The 19,214-nt window shown below is 43.9% G+C and overlaps 1 protein-coding gene across 1 annotated transcript in view; it reads left to right on the top strand.

Moving 5' to 3' along the window:
* Window positions 1-18,801, top strand: part of tacr1a (tachykinin receptor 1a) — a 39,163-nt gene extending 20,362 nt beyond the window's left edge. The window contains exons 3-5 of the mRNA XM_069683011.1: window positions 10,368-10,518; window positions 12,062-12,258; window positions 18,456-18,801. Of these exons, the coding sequence (XP_069539112.1) occupies window positions 10,368-10,518; window positions 12,062-12,258; window positions 18,456-18,801 (694 nt within the window). The remainder of the gene's footprint in view (window positions 1-10,367; window positions 10,519-12,061; window positions 12,259-18,455) is intronic.
* The last annotated feature ends 413 nt before the right edge of the window (window positions 18,802-19,214 follow it).

Genomic DNA, 19,214 nt, shown 5'->3' with positions numbered 1-19,214 from the left:
TCATAAAGATGAAAAAATAACGGTAAAATAAGGTTTTGTAAACTGAAAAAAAAACTACTACTACTATCGCTAAACCAGGGAATCTGTGTGTGCTGGATCCTCACTGACTTTATACCGGCATTGTTTTCATGCTGGTGTCTTTTTAACACAATACGTGCCACCAGCACAGAATTCGGTGTTAAGAAGTCATTTCACGTAATCTTGTGAGACCAGGTTGTTCACAGCAGTATGTGTAAAAGGTTTGGATTCAGTCCCACGAGATCCTCTACTACTTAGACCCACATCTCGGTGTCACACGGCAGGACGTGCGATAGCAAGGCAAATTAACTGGAACGCATCAGGCTCCTTCTTTATCATTGCTTGACTCCCACTGTTTGTCATATTAACAACTTATCGAGGAAAAGCCGGTCTAATATCACACGAGTGCAGCTCTTTATCAGAGCAGAGTGAGCTGACCGCTGCACAGAAACATGCACGACGCGGATGCTGTCACACATGATCGAGGCAGACACTCCGTTGTGCAAGGCGGTGTGTATTCCCCTTATCAGCGGCGCCTCGTCCCGGTGCTCGTTAAAGCTGAGGCCACATAAACGGACCTGTTTACTTTTAGCAGTTATACCTGAACCAAGCGTGCTAAAAATAGGAAGCCATTTTTTTTTTGTATAAAGAAAATAGACTTAAACAGTATGATTGTTAATTGTTTCTATCTAGGCTTCATGAAAACAATTTCCTGGAGGTTGATTGAACAGTAGAAGGGATCCATAGAAAAATTAAAGAATATAAAACAGTAAATCATGGCAACAACCAAAATGAAGACAACAAAAAATAATTTGTCGCACAGAAATCGATTCAAAACAGGTGCGAAGGAGAGGAACAGGTCATACAACAGATAAGTGTCTCCCTCACTCTGTCTAACTTGTAGAAATTGTATTATTTGCAACGTTTCGGTACTCGACCTTCATCAGGCAAACACTTTGTCAAAGAGGGGAGGACAACTTAAATAGTGAGTGGCTGCACGCCTGCAACCAGTGCAACTCATCCTATCAGCTCAATCAGCTGTCAATCAACACAAAAATGTAATAATAAATCCTGTCTTTGCCGAGTTTAAAGATAAAAAAGAGTCATCTAAACAAAACAGAAATAATGTGTCCTATTTTTTATATGCATACATTCAAATTAAAGGGACATTAAGGTCCTCAAGGTAAACATTATTAGAAAACAAGAATAGTTGTCACAGGTTAAACCAAACAGGTGGAGAACCCAGGTGCAGACTAAATGATTTATTAAATGAAACAAAAGGCAAAATCCAAAATGGCAGAGCAAATGAAAGAACAAAAGGCAAACACTAAAACACTTACTCAGGAGAGGCACAAAGATAATCCACTGAAGACACACGAGGAACTAATTCACAGCAGGAAGGTCACGGACAAAGACTCTGGCACAGAAGGGCAGGAACACAGAGACTAAATACACACAGGGTAAACAGGGACAGGTGAGACTAAGTTACACAGGTGAACACAATCTGAAAGGCGGGAAACAGAACAAAGGAGGGAAGTAAAACAAGACGTAACACAGCTACAAGGGGCAAGAACTACAAAATAAAACAGGAAACACGAGGAACCAAACTCAGGACTGACAGGACTACAAAGAAAACCGGAAAGACGAGGAACCAAACTCAGGACTACAAAATAAAACAGGAAACACGAGGAACCAAACTCAGGACTGAGAGGACTACAAAGTAAAACAGGAAACAGGAGGAACCAAACTCAGGACTACAAAGTAAAACAGGAAACACGAGGAACCAAACTCAGGACTACAAAGTAAAACAGGAAACACGAGGAACCAAACTCAGGACTGAGAGGACTACAAAGTAAAACAGGAAACATGAGGAACCAAACTCAGGACTACAAAGTAAAACAGGAAACACGAGGAACCAAACTCAGGACTACAAAGTAAAACAGGAAACACGAGGAACCAAACTCAGGACTACAAAGTAAAACAGGAAACCTGAGGAACCAAACTCAGGACTGACAGGACAGGAGTTTGTTTTAACTCAATTACCCCGCTAAGATCAGTCAGCTGCCTTTATCAGTTAAAAGTCCAGTGCCACAGCTGATGATCTGTGATCATCCGCTGGGTTCCTGTGTGATAAAGTTACAGTTACTGAATCTGACCACGGCTAGTTCGAGCTGATTTGTTTCACCTCACCGACATACACACACACGCACTCATACACACCCGCCATTGTTACTCACACACACCTTAAAGGTACGGATCGCGTGAGCACAAAGCTCAGCTTCTTCCTCACCATCTTGTGTAGTCTATCAGGCCAGGCCACACTTGTTTTCTTTGGTCAATTTACATGGACTTGATCTCTCTCTGCACCCCCACTCACTCACTCGCACGCGCGCACACACACATACAACACAACAACAGTGAGCGTGGCAAACTTGGCATGTTTGCATTGCATTCATATTCTGATGTACACTAACAGCCAAGGTAAAAGACATCTGAAGCATATTTTCCACTGAGGGGAGAAAAGAGAAGCAGCCAAAGAGATTCAAACTGAGGGTAACAGAGGATAATTTGTCACTGGGTCTGTGGCCTCCACTGAATGAGGATTTATTGATTCAGTTTGTATGACAGCGAGGTGACACAGCTTCTATTCCCTGAGGCACGATCCATCAAAGGGAGCCGAGGGAGTGCTGGAACTCTCTCGGGAGGCCGGCTCTGTCAGGGAGTCCCTTTGCTCTTACAAGGTGAAGCTTCAGCTGCAGCAGCTTCTTGGTCAACAAAGAAACTTTGATATGTGTGTGTGTTCACATCTTTCTTTTGGTTTCCTGAAGTGTAAAGGGACGAGTACATGCTTTTTCAAGAGGCTTGCACTTAAGCACCTAAGATACCACTTACTGCTCTGCTAAACATAAAGGCAACGGCCCAGAAACTGTTTGAACTGTGAGATATCGCTCAGCTGTACGCAAAACCTGGCAAAACAAACAAACAAAAGTAGTTGACAAACAACTGCAAGCATGAAGAGTGAGCGGGTGCTCTGTCGCCTGCAATAGCACGGTGTAAAATGATGCCCAAGCAAATGTTTGCTATTTAAACTTCAGGGCAGGTATGCAGGGCGCCTGGTGACAAGTAAGGGTGTCCAGATAGACACATAAGACTTTTAGATAGTTCAGCTTTTGAATGATAGTGCACCAAAGACTATGGGAGAGCTCAAAGAGCTCTGAGGTTTTAGGCTCTGACAGAACCTTCATACGGGGCTTATAGGATAGCCAGACCTCTTTGATTGATAGAAGGGGCGGGGCTAACACACTGTCATGGGCACAGCCAGAGATTATGACTTCTGGAAAGTGCATAGCCAAAGGTTTGTGTTTATGAAAGGGGCTTTGATTGGGCAGGACTTTTTCGAATGCCAGTACCCTCACTGCCACTGCTGCTGCAACTGTGGCTCTGCATGTTTCTGAGTATTGGAAGGGGTGGGACCAACACGTTGTCACAGTGCGTGTGTTTACCGCAAGAGGTGGGGCTTATGCATTGTCTCAGGGACGTGGCCATGACGTTGTGATGGGGCGGTGGCAGGCACGTGAGGAGGCGGGGTTTCTGATTTATGGAAGGGGAGGAGCTAACACATCGTCACATAACGTTTCCTACTACCATGTGTAGTTTCTTCCAGAATGTGTTTCTCTACATTATCAGAGTTGACTCGACAGCCTGAAGTTGTTAAAGTATTGAAGATATAACCATCGAGAAATAGAGTAACGCAGACTGAGTAAAGGTCTTTTCAGACGGGGGGCGAGTCAACGCCTGTGTACCCGCTTGGATGGGAGGGTCTCACCGCACTCCTCAGACAAGGAAGACAAGCGGTCTGCGAGTAAACGGCTTCTGTGCACTGCTGTATCCCTGCCGGTACAACTGGATTTTATTTATAGGCGTACAACGGACGTAACATTAACATTACCTGATCCCTCCAGTCTTGTGCTGATGCTCTGCCATGCAAAGGCCCTCCTGTTTATGTCCAGGTACCTGTTTAAAGAGTGGTTATATATCTCTGGGAACTCGCATACAGCCAGGATCAGTCTCTCATCCATTGTGATTTATGTGGTTACTACTGCACGTCACGTTAACTCTGGCAGCAGGCGGGCGAGTCCATGACAGGAGCATGACTGCGATACTTTCTCAGGATTGCACCCACCTGCCAATCAATCAATCAATCAATCGGCTGACGGCACTAGTTTTTATATGAATGCAGCGCTCGCTGTGGGTTAAATTATTCATGATAGTCACTTAATATTGACTGAATTATTGAGGCCTCAAGCCAATAAACATACAACCAGTAGAAGTGTCCACATGTGGGACTTGAACTCATGACCTTCATTATTGACTTTAGATACTATCCTGGTCCTAACACACCTTTTTACAAGATGAGCAAATGACATCTTAAGTGAAAAACCCTTTCAAATCCTTAAAAGAGTCAAACTTTAAAAGATTAAACAATGAGTCTCCTGAATGAGCTGTAGAATTTGACATTGGATCGAAGTTTCTAGCAAAGCTTATGCAGGAAAAGATACCTTCCCCAAAAACAGCAAAATAATAAGAATAAAGAGCAATAGACTGTTCTTATATAGCGTTTTTCTAGTTCACTCAAAGTGACCACATGTGATAAACTTCACTTAGATCATCAAGTACAAGAAAAACAGGCAGGTAATAAAGGCTCGGGCTGGGTGAGCCGAACCGGGAGAAAGGGGAGTATGGTGAGGTCGTGGCACACACAACAGTTCATGGAAGGTCCAGAACCATGTAAGCACTCAATATGAAACCAGTCGGGGCCGGGCAGAGATTCAGGGAGCCAGCAGGTAAGTATACACAGGAGGTAGACACAAACATTGAGAGTCTTTGGGCCACCGTAATCCACAGATAAGCAGACAGAAAAACTCACTCTGTGGTGTCGTCGCAGGGAAACACCAAAACAACCAAGGGGACAGGCAGACAGGAGCACAGAGGCAGAGCTGGTGGTCAGGGACAGAAGGCTGAGGCAATATCTGGGATAACAACAAGGTGCTGGAGAGTCTTGCATGAAGGTGACGAACAATCTGGATGAGAGCTTTATACTGGCTTGCTCACTGATCACTGCGAACTGAGTGAGCTGTTGAGGCGGGGGCGTGACAGGCAGGCAGAGTGGAGCAGCGGAGGGGTGAGAAATGACTGGGGGAGGACAGGTGAGCAGTGAAACAGAACTTTTACATTTTAAAGATCTGTACTTATTTCTTTTGTCGTTGCCCATGTAGCTACCAGAAGCTCCATGTAGAGGTCTTCACGGGTCTACCAGAACCCGAGGACCCGGGACCCGGACGGGTCGGGACTTGTTCTATAATCCTCGGTTCCGGGTCACATTATGTGTAATACCCGAATGGATCCGGTAAGACCCGGCCGTGATTAGAAAGTGTTCATGATTAAAGTGCTGTGTGTGTCTGTGTGTGTATTTTAACTTGCAACAACGTGTCATTCGCATGAGAACGTGCAGGAATTAAAGTGGAAAAAAACATAAGAAAGAGCAACAACGAGTTGAGTGACGTGTCACGTGACTGCAGGTTCAGAGAAAAGTTGAAGCCAAATATGGCAATGATGGATACATTCCTCGTTGATGTGGACAAAAAAGCTGAAAGAAAATGAATATAAAAAGGTAAAACCTCGTTTATGCAAATTGTGGGCAAAGACGAGAAGAAAGTAAGCACAGTTACGTGTAACACGTGTGTGGCTTCTAAACGAGCTGCGCGTTTGTCATCCGTCTGAATGACAGCAAGTGGAGTTTTAATCTGAAATAACGAGTGGATTAATATCTGTTTTTATCAACACGACATGGATACCAGGAAACCTGGATGTGTTTTATGAACTTTCTTGTTGGAGGATGGATTATATGCACGGACAGGCACAGTGGAGAAGGCTGCGTCACACAGGTAGGACAAAAGGTTTGTTTTGACAGCTGACTAACGGCAACTTGTTGATATTAATCAGCTGTGAAGTCGGTGCTGATCGGGTCTGTTTAGTCCGGCCGGGGTCGGGTCCGACATAAATCAGTTCGGGCCCCAACTTTCAAATAATAGATGGGTCTGGTTCGGTTCCGGATCGCACAATAACGGGACCCGTGAAGACCTCTAGCTGCATGTAGTAAAATATCGGTGCTGATTGGCCGAAAAGAAGTGTTTGAATCTGCACTCGATTGCTCTTCCCTAACCAACCGGATGTGTGTCTTATGATACTGACATTTAATTTTTTAGAACTGAATTAGAATTGAGAAAACTGAATGTGGAATTAGAATTTTAAAGAGATTCATTTCAGTTTGATTCAAATAAATAAATGTTCACCTGAAGCTTCACAAATCTAAAAGCTCAATTTCTAATGTGTGAACGGCTTTGATCTCAAGCACACCAGTAGGTTTAGCATGAAACATTAAATTGACTGTATTGTTTACCCATGGTTTTATTTGTATGTGTTAATTGTCAGGGGCAGCTGTGTGCATTGGTGTGTGAGTGTTTGTGAATTAGATCTCAATATAGTAAGCAGCCTCTTCCATCAGTGTGTGTGTGTGTGCGTGTGTGTGTGTGTGTGAATGGAGTGACTCAGTGTACCATTGAAACCACCACGACCTAAACTACACAGAGAAATGGGCTCTGATATTTAGTGTCCATGTTGTCCCTTTGAGTGTCTGACACTTTTCTGTGTGTCTCAGTTTGTTGTGTTGTTCTTCTAAAGTAAGCTCCCGTGCTCTCGGGTATTCAGTGGGATTAACATAATTGTAGTTAATTGGCAAGGAGATGCCCTGTGAGACTCATCTGCAGCATTCATGGAGGGAAAAACCGATTGTCCCTCTGTGGATGATCGAGTCAGGGGGTCCTCGCTCTCCGCACGCAGGCAAACATGATATACACACTTGCTAAACACAGCTCAGGGGATATAATGAATTTCCTTCATTTTAATGGACATTAATGCGCGCGACTGAAAGACACACTTTACCAGAAGAAATTTAGCGGCTCAAACACGGTCTGTGGTGGATTACCAAATCATTAGCTAAATATTGGAACTGTCATATTTAATTATTTCTTAAAGGGTTTAAATTTATTGGACAGTTATTGGAGCAGAGCCTTTAGCTCTGGAATCATGTTACAAAGCATAACGACTTCTCAGTCCTCTGGCAAACACACTGATGATGATTTACTCAGCCCTCGACTGGAATAACTTTCACCTTTACTCACTTCTTTCTTCTTGCTGCATCATGGCCTCGGAGCGCGGAGTGGTTGGCAAGCAGAATGAGAGATTCACAGGCTTTCTGTTAGGAAATAGTTGTTGGATTTTAATTTGGGTATTGCACTGTGACAGCACTTTTATATGTACCGTACCATTCTCTATTCTTCAAGCTGCTGTAAGTCATATTTTATATGGATTAACATCATTTCTAGAGAGACGGCAGCTTTTTAGGTATAAAAGCACTGATAAACCCCCCGACACCACCTGACCTACACCACAGCTAAAAGGACTACTGTGAAGAAATATTGTGACTACAACAAATTTTACCTCTTTGGTAGAAGCTGTTCTGCTGTTAAATACACCGACGTGAGGGATCTTTGTTGTTTTTTCAGTAATTTAAGTGTGTGTGTGTTTTGGTAAGCGGAAGTGGCTAATGGCGGCGCCACCTGCCGATATCTTTTATTCTTTTTTTTCCACACGTCGATCTCTACTGTGCAACTCTGCCTTCAGGTTCAGGTTACTTTATTGATATCCAAGGGTAAACTAGTTTCGCAGTCGAGAGTCGAAACATCCAACACAGTTTGACAATCTAGACAAGACATTAAACAAGAAACATAAAACAAGAAACATAAACAAGAAACAAATTTAAAATCGACAGAGTGCTGCAATCCATGAAATAAAAGCAAATAATTAAGATAATTAAAAAACGCCAGAAGTAAAAATTCCTATCAGACATAGGTTAAAAGAATAAAAACATTTCAATAAAAAGAAATAGAATAAATCAATGAGATCAAAATCAATCAATACATAAAAAATAAGATACATGCTCAAATGGCGTCACTCTCGCAATATGGCAGCGCCCGCCACGGGGGCTCTTTTGGCATCAATGTCGTACAATGAGAGCAGATGGAGACGCGTCGTCCATCTATATAAACAGTCACTGGTTATGACAGAGAAAGTTGTGTAAACGTTGTACTTGCCATTCAGAAAGTAGAGTTATGAGAACACGCCTGTCAGGTTATAGCAACATGGATGAAAAACACTCTCTGGTGAGTCGATAAGCACGTGTTAAGAAAGGAAGAAACGCAGGAGAATGAGGACTAAAGACTGAGATAAAAGAGAAGCCGTCGGGGAAATCAACATTTTCCTGAGGCACATGATACAATTATGAAGAAATTCAAAAACAACAATCAAAAAGTGATCTCCCCGGGCCTCAGCAAACATTTCCCAGCTCTTAAACCCTGAGCGTTTACAACATTTTTATTCCACTTATCAATGCCACATAAGAGGGGCGTTCATGTGGACTGTTTTCAAGAATGCAGAGCCCATTTAAAGGCAGCGTTTAACCTGCCTGAAACCCTTCCAACATCCATATCCTATCCACACAAACACGTACCACTAATTAAGACCTCTTTCCCCATCTTTGCTCATTTCGTTGAATCTGTTAGGGCCAGCTTACTCACCTCTTAAAATCACACAGAGCTTCGTGACATGACGTAGTTCCAGAGCCGGTTTCAGCCTGCAGTGTGAGGATGGGCTGGTGCAGATAACGGGCGGGCAACTCCAGTGACGAGGTGTCGTTAAACATTGTTAGAGGAAAAACAAAACGGGGTGTCTGGGTGTCCGATCCCTCAAAATTTGGCCATCAAACACTTGCAATGACATAATAGATTAATTGATTGATTCACCAATACAGTGAATAATACTTTTTTGGAAGCTTTGATCTGCCTTTATCTGAGACTCGGACCCTCCCGAGGCCTGGAAAACTTTAAAAGGTGTCCGTTCAGATGACCATGGAATCCCTGACTGTTTTAACTCACTTGTTTGTCTGCCTCTCCCTCTCCTCCTCAGTGACTAGTATTTGTTTCACCTTGCCCTTAGCTACAGCCAGCCTGCATAGCTTCAACTGCCACCTGATAAGGTGTTAATAGCCAGATGAATTCAAAACAGCCATGTGGGTGTACACAAGCCGTTAGGCTCATTCGACAACAGGCGAGAGGAGCCGATTGCAGTCGGGGGAGGAGTCATAAAGTCGGACACTTCTTTGTTGACTACCCTTATAATACCAACACCTCACTGTAAATCGATGTGAATAAAGTCTTCCTTTGTTGTTGTTGTTGTTGTTATTACTATTTTTTTCTGCTTCTGCTGGGAGGTCGGCAGCCTGTTGCTGCAGCTCCGAGCCATTTCTTATTGTGACTCTTTTTCCATTTTTATTAAATATTGTTTGTTGTTAACTTGTTTTGTATTTTTAAATGTCTCCCTCGTATTTTTTCTTCTTTATTTATCTATCTATTCTTATTTATATATTTCTTTTCTATATACTGTTTTCACTGACTTGCTACTTTGTCTTGGTATTGCTGTAACACCCGAATTTCCCCCCTGGGGATCAACAAAGGATTATCTCATCTTATCTTATCTTTTTTTGTTATTGTGTTTAATTTTACATTCTCATTATATTTTATTCAGGAGTTTTGATAGTTATTTTAATATAAACACCATTGCTCATATGTTAATTAAGAAGAAATATGTGTCAATCATTCATCTGTGAATGCCAGAACTTTGCTAAAATCATTTGGTGTCTTAAGTTTAATGAATAATGATGAATAAGGCAGACGTCTCATCACTTCCTTGTGGGTGGTGTCAAAGCCTTTTTCGGCCAGTAGGCGCTTCACTCAAACCAGAGCGAGTCGTTTCCCATCATGCACGGAGTTGTGCAGTCGGTGGAGAGCACTGAGGCCCTGAAAACGCGACTGCCTCACTCCTGTTTTCAGAGCAAGTCAGACAACGTTCTAACCGTCATGCGATGTGCTTGGAAAGGTGGCGATCGATTCTGCGCAGGCCTCGCTCATCTCCAACAAGCCTCTCATGTCAGGGGTCTCCAACCTTCCTGCATGTTTTAGGATTCTTTGAACTCTAACACCTGATTTGAATGATCTGCTCGTTATCAACCAACCGAAGCGTCTCGGAGGATTGATACTGAGCAAAACAGGCTCAAAACAAACGGTGATGCTTCTTTTTCCTTCGCTTTTATGCAGGATCAACTCTCTCTCTCAGCCTCATTCACTAATATGAAAAAAAAACATACGTAATATTGGATTTATGTCTTGTTATAGGTACTATGTGTGTGTGGCCATTCTGATCTACTTCCTCCCACTGCTGGTGATGGGTTGTGCTTACCTGGTGGTGGGACTGACCCTCTGGGCGAGTGAGATCCCTGGAGACTCTTCTGACCGCTACAAGGAGCAGCTGACTGCCAAACGCAAGGTATCCACTTTTTGATTACCTGCTGTTGTAACTGGATCTCTGACAGGGTCAAGTGTGCCTTTGTAAACTGCAGCCCTTATCAGGACATGATAATCATCTTTTTAAGTCTCTGCATCGTTCGGTTTTCTCCACCAGCTCTCCTCCTTTGCCTCTTCTACCTGTCAGTCAGCTAGCAGGGCCCATGCTTGTCAGGCGTGCTCACAGTCTCAGTGCTGCAGTTCTTTAGAGAATACCAGAGTGACGACACTTGCAGAAACGTGCCTTTCTGACACTAGAACATGACATGAAATCCTGTGAGGGTTGACACTGGGATCTTTAATAAGGTGTCTCTGCACTGCCCTGCACTGCACTGCATATTAGTACATGTACTGTTTGTCATCCTGTCTAACTTGAGATGTGATTTCATACCGGGCCCTCACGTTGTGTCATTCTGTCATTTATTTGTTTATTAATGCTGTGAACTGTGCTACACACATTCATGTCTCCCTCAGTGTTGACTGTAGGTACAGTTTGGGATTCTCAGACTTTTTAACTGTGAGACATCTTGAGCAGAGCTGGACTGCTGCTGGACAGCCGCCTGACTTGATTGCCTAAATTACAAGAGACAGAGAGAATGAGAGGCTCAGAGACAGGCTCAGTAACAACAACAATTACAATAACAACTCTAGTACACACAGCGAAAACAACCTTATAAGCCGAGACAAAGAGACGGAGAGTGAGCGAGGGGGAGAGAGGGACAGATCGCACCCAAGTTACTATACTTATGGCCTGTGGGAGACTTGTGACTACACTCTTATTTCAAAGAAACTTCGGCAGGAGCCTCTAAAAGGAGCCTGTGAGTGACTTTATCGATCAAATAACTACAAATAAAAAAACAAAACAACAATGACGGTAGTTTTTATGTTTTGGCAGTGAGTGGGCGGGCACGGTCACAGTAGTACCCCTGAATATAGCAGCGCTGTTTTAATCGTTCTGAGTCTAAAAAAACACCTCAGTTGTCTTTTTATTGATCGCCATGTTTATGTCATGTCTCTAACATGTTTGTTATCGCAGAAGGTGAAATAGATTAACTAACGTTCGGCTTTTAGCGGTGGATGGATGGCACGGTTAACTAAGCTTAGCTTTACTTTCTTGTTAGTGGGAGAAACATCAGTATTGACGTTTCTTAGAAAATGTGGTGGACAGAAATCTAATCTCCAATGTGACAGCCTCACAGATCCAATGCCTGTCCATGTACATTATTTTAAATTGATTGTCAGTGAGCATGGCTCTCTGTGAATTACAATTCCACACACACAAGAATATAGAGTTTAAAGCAACTGAGCTTAAAGTTGCCACTTGTTTAGTTAAAAAGCTTGTAAAAGGAAGAGAAGATAAATGCTGATCTAATAACTGCTGTAACCCTTTTATTGATGTGTTTCCGAGTCATATTTTACTGGCATTATATTGGCATTGAGGTGTCTGGCATTTCAAGGGGCTTTGCAGCATCAGTGACTAGAGGATGATGATGATAACGAAGACTTCATGGTCGTTTGTCCAACAGGTGGTGAAAATGATGATCGTGGTGGTGTGCACGTTCGCAGTGTGCTGGCTGCCCTTCCACGTCTACTTCCTGCTGCACCAGTTTTTCCCTGACATGTTTGAGGAACAGTTCATCCAGCAGGTTTATCTCGCCATCATGTGGCTCGCTATGAGCTCCACCATGTACAATCCAATCATCTACTGCTGCCTCAACGACAGGTACGTCAGAGCCCTTTCCTTATGTTTCCACTTTTTTTTTTTTTACAAAGACAAACTTGTTCAACCATAAATGTTAGAATTCGTAAAAACAACTTTTCAAAATGGTCCTAGAAAATACAACAATGCAAGGTTGAATTTAATTTTCTTACATGTGGATTGCTTAGTACCACGGTTTTCAAAGTGTGAGGTGCCAGAGGACTTTAGGGGAGGCGCAGCGGGAGAAAAACATAAAGAGAGGAGAGGAGAGAGTTCCTGGAGCGAGCAGAAAATGGAGGAAGTATGGCAAAGTCGTTTTAAAGTTTGGATTATCATTCATTGGTCCTGATGATGCTCACAGAAGCAACCATGATGCTTCGGTTGAGTGGCGTTACTTCTAGCTAAGACAGGAAAACCCCACAAGTTGAAAAGGTACTCCTCCCTGCTGCTAAAGATGTGTGTTCAGTGATGATGGGAGAAGCTGCTGTTGCGAAGCTAAACGCGACCCCAGTGTCTTACAGCACCATCCAGCAGCACCTTAGACATGGCCTCTGATGTGATGTGATGGATGAGTCCTCAGACTCTGAAGAACTGCGTTCAGCTAATGGCGTATGTGCACTATATTAAAGAGCTGTCTGTCCGCACTGCAGCAGGAGAAATATTCACGGCTTTAAATGATTTAATTCAAGAGTGTCATATTGATTGGGGCTGCTGTTGTGGAAAATGTTCTGATAGAACAATGTCAGGTCGCCTCAGTGGCTTGGTGAAGCAGGTGCAAGCGGTGGCCCCCGGCGCTGTTTGAAAGTACTGTATCATCCACCACCAGGCCTTGGCGACCATATGGATGCCCAAAGAGCTGCGCGTGGTCCTGGTTGAGGCCCACTTCAAACAGCTGCTCCTGCGCTCTGACGTCCGGTGGCTGTCCTGTGGCAAGGTCCTCACCCGCTTGTATGATTTGTGCAAGGAGGTCCTCATCTTCCTTGCTGCAATCAACTCCCCACTGGGAAAGCACATGGAGGAAATTTATTGGGCTGCAATGCAATTAGATGTAGTCTTTATCTTAGTCTTAGTCTAGAAAGTATGACCCCCCTCCAGTCTCCCTCTTCTGCTTCAGGTAAAATGAACACTTGAGCAGATCATCCACACAGTAAAAGAACGATGACGACACGGCATTGAAAGATTACTTTTCATCATCGCTTCTCATTTAAACAGTCTGACTTGAATGTCCGGCAACCCATTCAGGAAAAAGTTGGACCTGTGGTGTGCTGATGTTGAACAGGGCTCAGTGGAACATTTCCAACCTTGTAAGATGTAGTAGGAAGGGCGGGGCTGAGACTGGACTGTACAACAGGTGGTCATCGTGCATTTGAAGGGGTTATGTGAGCAGTTTGGAGAGGACACCTTGGCAAATCAGTGGGTGAGAAATCCATTCTGTGTCCCAGTTACAATCAATCACAACAGTGATGGACTGACCGTGCAAGAGGAAGAGGCCCGAGTCGAGCTGAACTGTAATATGGACTTGAAACAAAAGATGAGTGAAGTGTCACTTTCTGTGGAGTTCCTACACCTCTCCACAAAGGCCATAAAAGAGCTCGTCCCCTTCACTTCCACATGCCTGTGTGAGAGCGAGGTTTGAATCAAAGCAAGTACCGGCCAAGGCTGCAGCTGGAAGGATGATCTACATTTGTGTCTTTCTACGGTCCATCCCTGCTGAGGCTCTTGTGCACTAAAAGAGAAGCATGAGCATTATAAGAAGGCGATGCTGGCATTAAGTTTATTGTCAAAAGCACGCCTGAAAAGGATTTCTGCAGGATGTTGATACAGTGATATGAAAAGCAGCCCTGTGCGCAGTAATGATTTTTTGGGGGTCTGACGGTCTTTGATTCTTGTCTTTATTTGCCTTGAGTAAAGTTGCACAAATAGGCTTTACAATAGATGAGTTTAGTCGGGCACTAAGTCTGTGTTCAGTTAATGGACTGTGAAGATTAATAGGGAATAATTAGAGGAGCCTACAGCTTGATAATGGGCCCTATTTAGACGGCGGGAGGCGCTAAGTGATTTAGGGTCTGACACACTTTTGCTCGTTAGACGGCGCACAATCTGGGCACAAACCAAGACGTTGGCTTAAGTCCCTGGATTATTCATAGGCCTGTTTTTCGGCATAACATGAATCAAACCAATCAGAGTGTCAGCTCTCATCCCCTTTAAGAGCCCGGTGCACCTGCAGGCAGGCGTGTTGCTATTTACATGGCGGATTTCAGCCATTCTTCTTATACTGTATAAACTGGACCCCAACCGGCATGTTTAACTTATTTCTTTCCACTGTGTCCTTGAACACGCAGAAAAGAACTTGCCGTCTCACTCTGTCCTATAAACGTTTTTTCACTGTAACAGCAAACACTGCTTTTTTCTTATGAGTAGAAGCGCTGCTGTGCGTCCCCGTGTGTGTAACAAGCACAGACTCATGTTGTGAACTCTCCGATGTAGGCCCATAATGCGTCCTCTAAAAAGACAGACTGAGCCACAGACTTTAGACTTTATGGCTTTCCCTTTTTGTTGTTGTTTTCACACTAATTTTAATCGGCTGCTGAGTTAATGAAACACTTGACAATCCAACACAAAAAAGGATTTATTAGATCCTGAATCCTGAAGATGATGGTGTTGTTACCTTCCTGTTTGCTCCAGTATCTGCTGAAGCTAAACATACAAGTTATTACCAGCGTCATACCAAACGTGCTGCCACTGGGTCCAAACACAGCCTGTTACAAAACTGAGCCAGTCATCAAACCAATGGGTCGTAGTCTATAACATGTCAGGCACTGATTATTTTCTTTTTTTATATGTTTATTTATTTACGCTGTTGTTTGTTGTTGTTTATGGTAAATGAGACAAAGTCAGTATTTGAGTTTCGGCTTTTATTTGAGCATTTCCAGCTTCTTTTACCCCATGCTGAAATGTTTCATGGCACTCTTCATTATTTCAGGAAGAGCATCATTTTCATCCGTTCATTCCCAATACGGAGCGTTCATATTCCTTCAGGATTACAGTCAATACTCTGCACAGTGTACGCTCTCTCCACACCTCAAAGACAACCACACATGGACTGAAATGTGGATAAACGTGTCCACTGTGAAAGTCGACAGTTCACGCTGTGGTATTAATACGATTCTTCCTGTTGTCTGGTAAAATTAAAAGCCAGAGAGTCATCTGTGCTTTAATCAGTTATCTCCCGTAGTTTTCCGTTTCATCCATCTGTTAATTGTCTTTGTGCTCTCTGATGAATGAGATTTCACACTTTTCTCTTCAGAAGTTCATCAAGTCCTCAAAAGGAAAACGTGTGACTCCGACTGCAGTGAGATGAAGTTTAGTCTGTGAATTAAATCTGGTGGCTTTTGTCTCCATCAGCTCTGCCAATTTAAATTTAAATGTGTGACCGATGTGGCCCTTCCTCTCAATTTCCATTCATCTCTCTTCCTCTATCTCCTGCTCTCAGTTGACATTTAACCCCCCCCTCCCCTCACTTCCTTCCCTCTGTGGATATTTATGTGTTTACTCAGGTGAGGTGTTTCCATTCAGCTGCCAGCCCCTCGTGACGCCTTTCTCATCCACACAATTCTCATTTATGTTAATTTTTGTCATTTCTATGCATCATTTGCATCTTTAAAGCTTCAGACCTTTAGACCCTCAGCTACACAATCTCTTCGCTGTTGATTTTTACATATCAGAGTGCAAACACTGTTTCAGACGGTCGACTGTTAAACTGCATGAAACTCTAAATAAAGCTGTAGCATGTAACAATCCTTACACATCGAGGATGATTTCCAGACTGGCTGCTTCTGAGTGTCTGAAGTAGAAAAAGTGCATATATATCTATATAATCAGCATCTTGATATGCCACACCTGTGAGGTGGATGGATTATCTCGGCTCACTAACACAGATTTAGACAAATTTGTGCGCAATATTTGAGAGAAATAGCTCTTTTGTACGGTGGCCGGCAAGGGCCAACGTGCTGCAACAGCCCAAACGATTTCGATTAGAAGAAACAAGCTGCAAGTTCAGAAACGATGTAAATTAAAAAACACATGCAAAAAGCCAAAACAAATGCAACGACAGAAACGCGCTGCAAATAAAAAAACCTGCTGCAAAAAGCCAAAACAAATACATTAACATCAAACGCGCTGCAAATACAGAAACGATGCAAAGTCAAAAACACACAAACCCAGAAAACACATGCAAAAGAAAAACGCTGCAAATACAGCCCTCACAACGGAAGTGCCCCAGGCCTGCAGGGGGCGCTCGGTGTCACAGGCTTATTATTAACGGGAGAGAGAGGGAGACGAGACAGTGAATGTGTTACTTCTCAGACCTTCTAATGTTAGACGCTGCTGGAACCGAGCGTCTCTGTTGGTCATGTACTCCTGACAACTTTAAAACATGAGCAAAGAATTCTCACAACTTTTGTTGAGACACGTCTCCTGATCAACTGATAGCGTTGCTAAAGTAACCGCTGCTAATTGTAGCTTCTGTTAGCCGTGCAGCTAGCGGTTAGTTTGGGCTGTTGCAGCGCGTATGTCCTCGCCAGCAACCGTACTTTTGTGTACATAGAAAAAGTCTCAGATCTTTGAGTTCAGCTCATGAAAAATGGGAGCAAAAACAAAAGTGTTGCGTTTATATTTTTGTTCAGTGTAGATATGTTAGTAGAAATCCCTGAATCCCTGGATATGAAGAGGTGAGGCAGTGGAGGGAATAGATGCTAGAGAGTCAGAGGAGCGTGAGCACACAGGTGGGCGGTCCATGGCGGAGGCAAAGGTAGAGACGAATTGGGATCAGTAGTAAGGGCAAGTTGAGCAGGAGCACTGCTGTCGTCCTGGGGCTGGTTGTCGCTCAGCAGAGGAGCCGTCGGCTGATGAGGAAGAGAGAGGGGAGGGGTCGTTTGGTGCGTCAGACAGAGGAGAAAAATTGTCCTTTGAAGACGTCGTCACTTTCCCAAAACAGGTTATCAATTAAGTTTATTCCTTGAGACTTAGAGGCCTCAAAAGCCTTTTATTTATCCTTTTTTCAATGGTTTGGAGACGCCCAATTCAAAAAGTTTCAGATTCTCTGTCCCTGTTTGTCTCGTGCTCCTTCTGTGTGAGAGTGTTAAATTCACATTTCCTTTAGTGAGAGAGATTATGTTTCATTCCCCGTTTCTCATTCAGAAATGGGTAGCAATCAATATTTCCCTTTTCCTGTAACCTTTTGTTGCAGCAATTATAGCTCAGCTTGAGCTCAGTTCAAGGAGGGATTATTACGCCTCTGTCACGTTTTGTCCTCTCTGTAAAACACACGGATGGTGTGGTGAAGTCCCTCTGCCTCTGAGCTGGCGTCGGAGGTTGTAACAGAGGCGAAACAGCGTCAGTGTACATGGTGGAGGGTGGCAGAATGCCGTGTGTGTCGGTGAAACATGTTTGTTTACACCTCACGCACGTTTGTCTTCTGCAACGGGGGAGTGCTGTAAAACACACACACTGAGGCGACTGTGCGCCGGCGTTGCGTGGTCCAATGTAACATGGCAAAGGCTGCATGACGGCGGGGCTTTGCTACGGCGCTGTGGCTGCACCGCAGTGTATAAAGGGCTCATGAGTCACTCATCAGCCCGTGCAAATGAGCAGCTCACCACTTGATCACCTCTCCTGCTGCCAGCTCCACAGTTTAGGATTTCAAACATAAACATCAGATCGTTAAAATGAAGAGTGTAAACCTCAGCTGAGACCCTGAACACACAGACCAGCATAATGATCTCTGCATTAGAGGGAAAATAAAGTACAAATAGTGGGTTTAACACAAGTTTAAGTCTTCACAAAACATCGTAGTGGCCAACAGATGCTGGTTGGTTGAAGGGATGGCCTCTGCGCCAGCAGTGTTTCCAGCAGCATATTGGGAGCTGTGTTGTCCCTTGTGTCACCATAACTTTTCCTGGATTGCTGGATTGTTCAGCTGAGACTCTTTTTCTGCACACAGATCTGACAGACGAAAGCAGGAGCCTCTGCAGCGCCCTGCAAAGCCTCAACTGCTCACAGAGCTGCAATCCTGATGCTGTGTTCATTGTTGTTGAAGCATACGCTGAAGGAACTGAATATGATTTGCAACTCGTTTTTTAATAAGATTTCATATGACAAATAAATTGAGTGATTGATTAAGTTGCAAAGTTAACATATAAATGTGTGTTTTTCTTGCGTAGGTTTCGTGCTGGTTTCAAACAAGCCTTCCGCTGCTGCCCCTGCATCCCTCGAGGCTCTTACGAAGGTCTGGAACTGAAATCTACTCGCTACCTTCAAACCCAGACGAGTGTTTACAAGGCCAGCCGGATGGAGACCACCGTGTCTACAGTCCTCCAGGTCGGGGACGACATTGAGCAGCCCAGGATCAGAGTAATAGGAGGTCATGGTCCCAGTGAGGCTCCGGCTGGTGCCAGACCACACAGCTCCTCTCTGGACCTCACTTCAAACGGGTCATCGTCCAGAAGCGTCTCCAAAACAGTATCGGAGACGTCCAGTTTCTACTCCAGCAACAACCTGCATGAATAGACACCAAACACTGGATGCGCTTTTATGGAGAGTAGGTAGAGAGTGAGTAAACTGTTCACCCTGCCGCTTGCCTGCGTGTATTCCTGCAAAAGTACAGCGTGAATGTGTGAGCGTGTCTGCCGCTGAGCTTTTAATGAACACATTTCCTGTGAGTTTACTGAAATGTCATGTTGGGTAATTGAGTGAGACTAAAGCCTTTCTTTACACTGCGGTTCCGCCTCAGCACCGTGACAAAGCTCCGTCCGCACGCCACCTTTGTCATTCTACATTGGACCAAAAACATGCACGAGGGGAAAACAAAGAGCGTGTGCTTCACATACACACATGCAGCGCTGTTACGGCTCTGCAGTTTACACAGACACCGTTACCAGCTCTGAATCGCTCTACATATAAGACCTGCGTAATAATTCCAC

Source organism: Semicossyphus pulcher, unplaced genomic scaffold (genome assembly GCF_022749685.1).
Source record: "Semicossyphus pulcher isolate SPU_LCO1_2020_fin unplaced genomic scaffold, fSemPul1.0.p SCAF_6, whole genome shotgun sequence".
Taxonomy (NCBI): Eukaryota; Metazoa; Chordata; class Actinopteri; order Labriformes; family Labridae; genus Semicossyphus; species Semicossyphus pulcher.
This window is presented reverse-complemented; position numbering and strand designations above follow the sequence as displayed.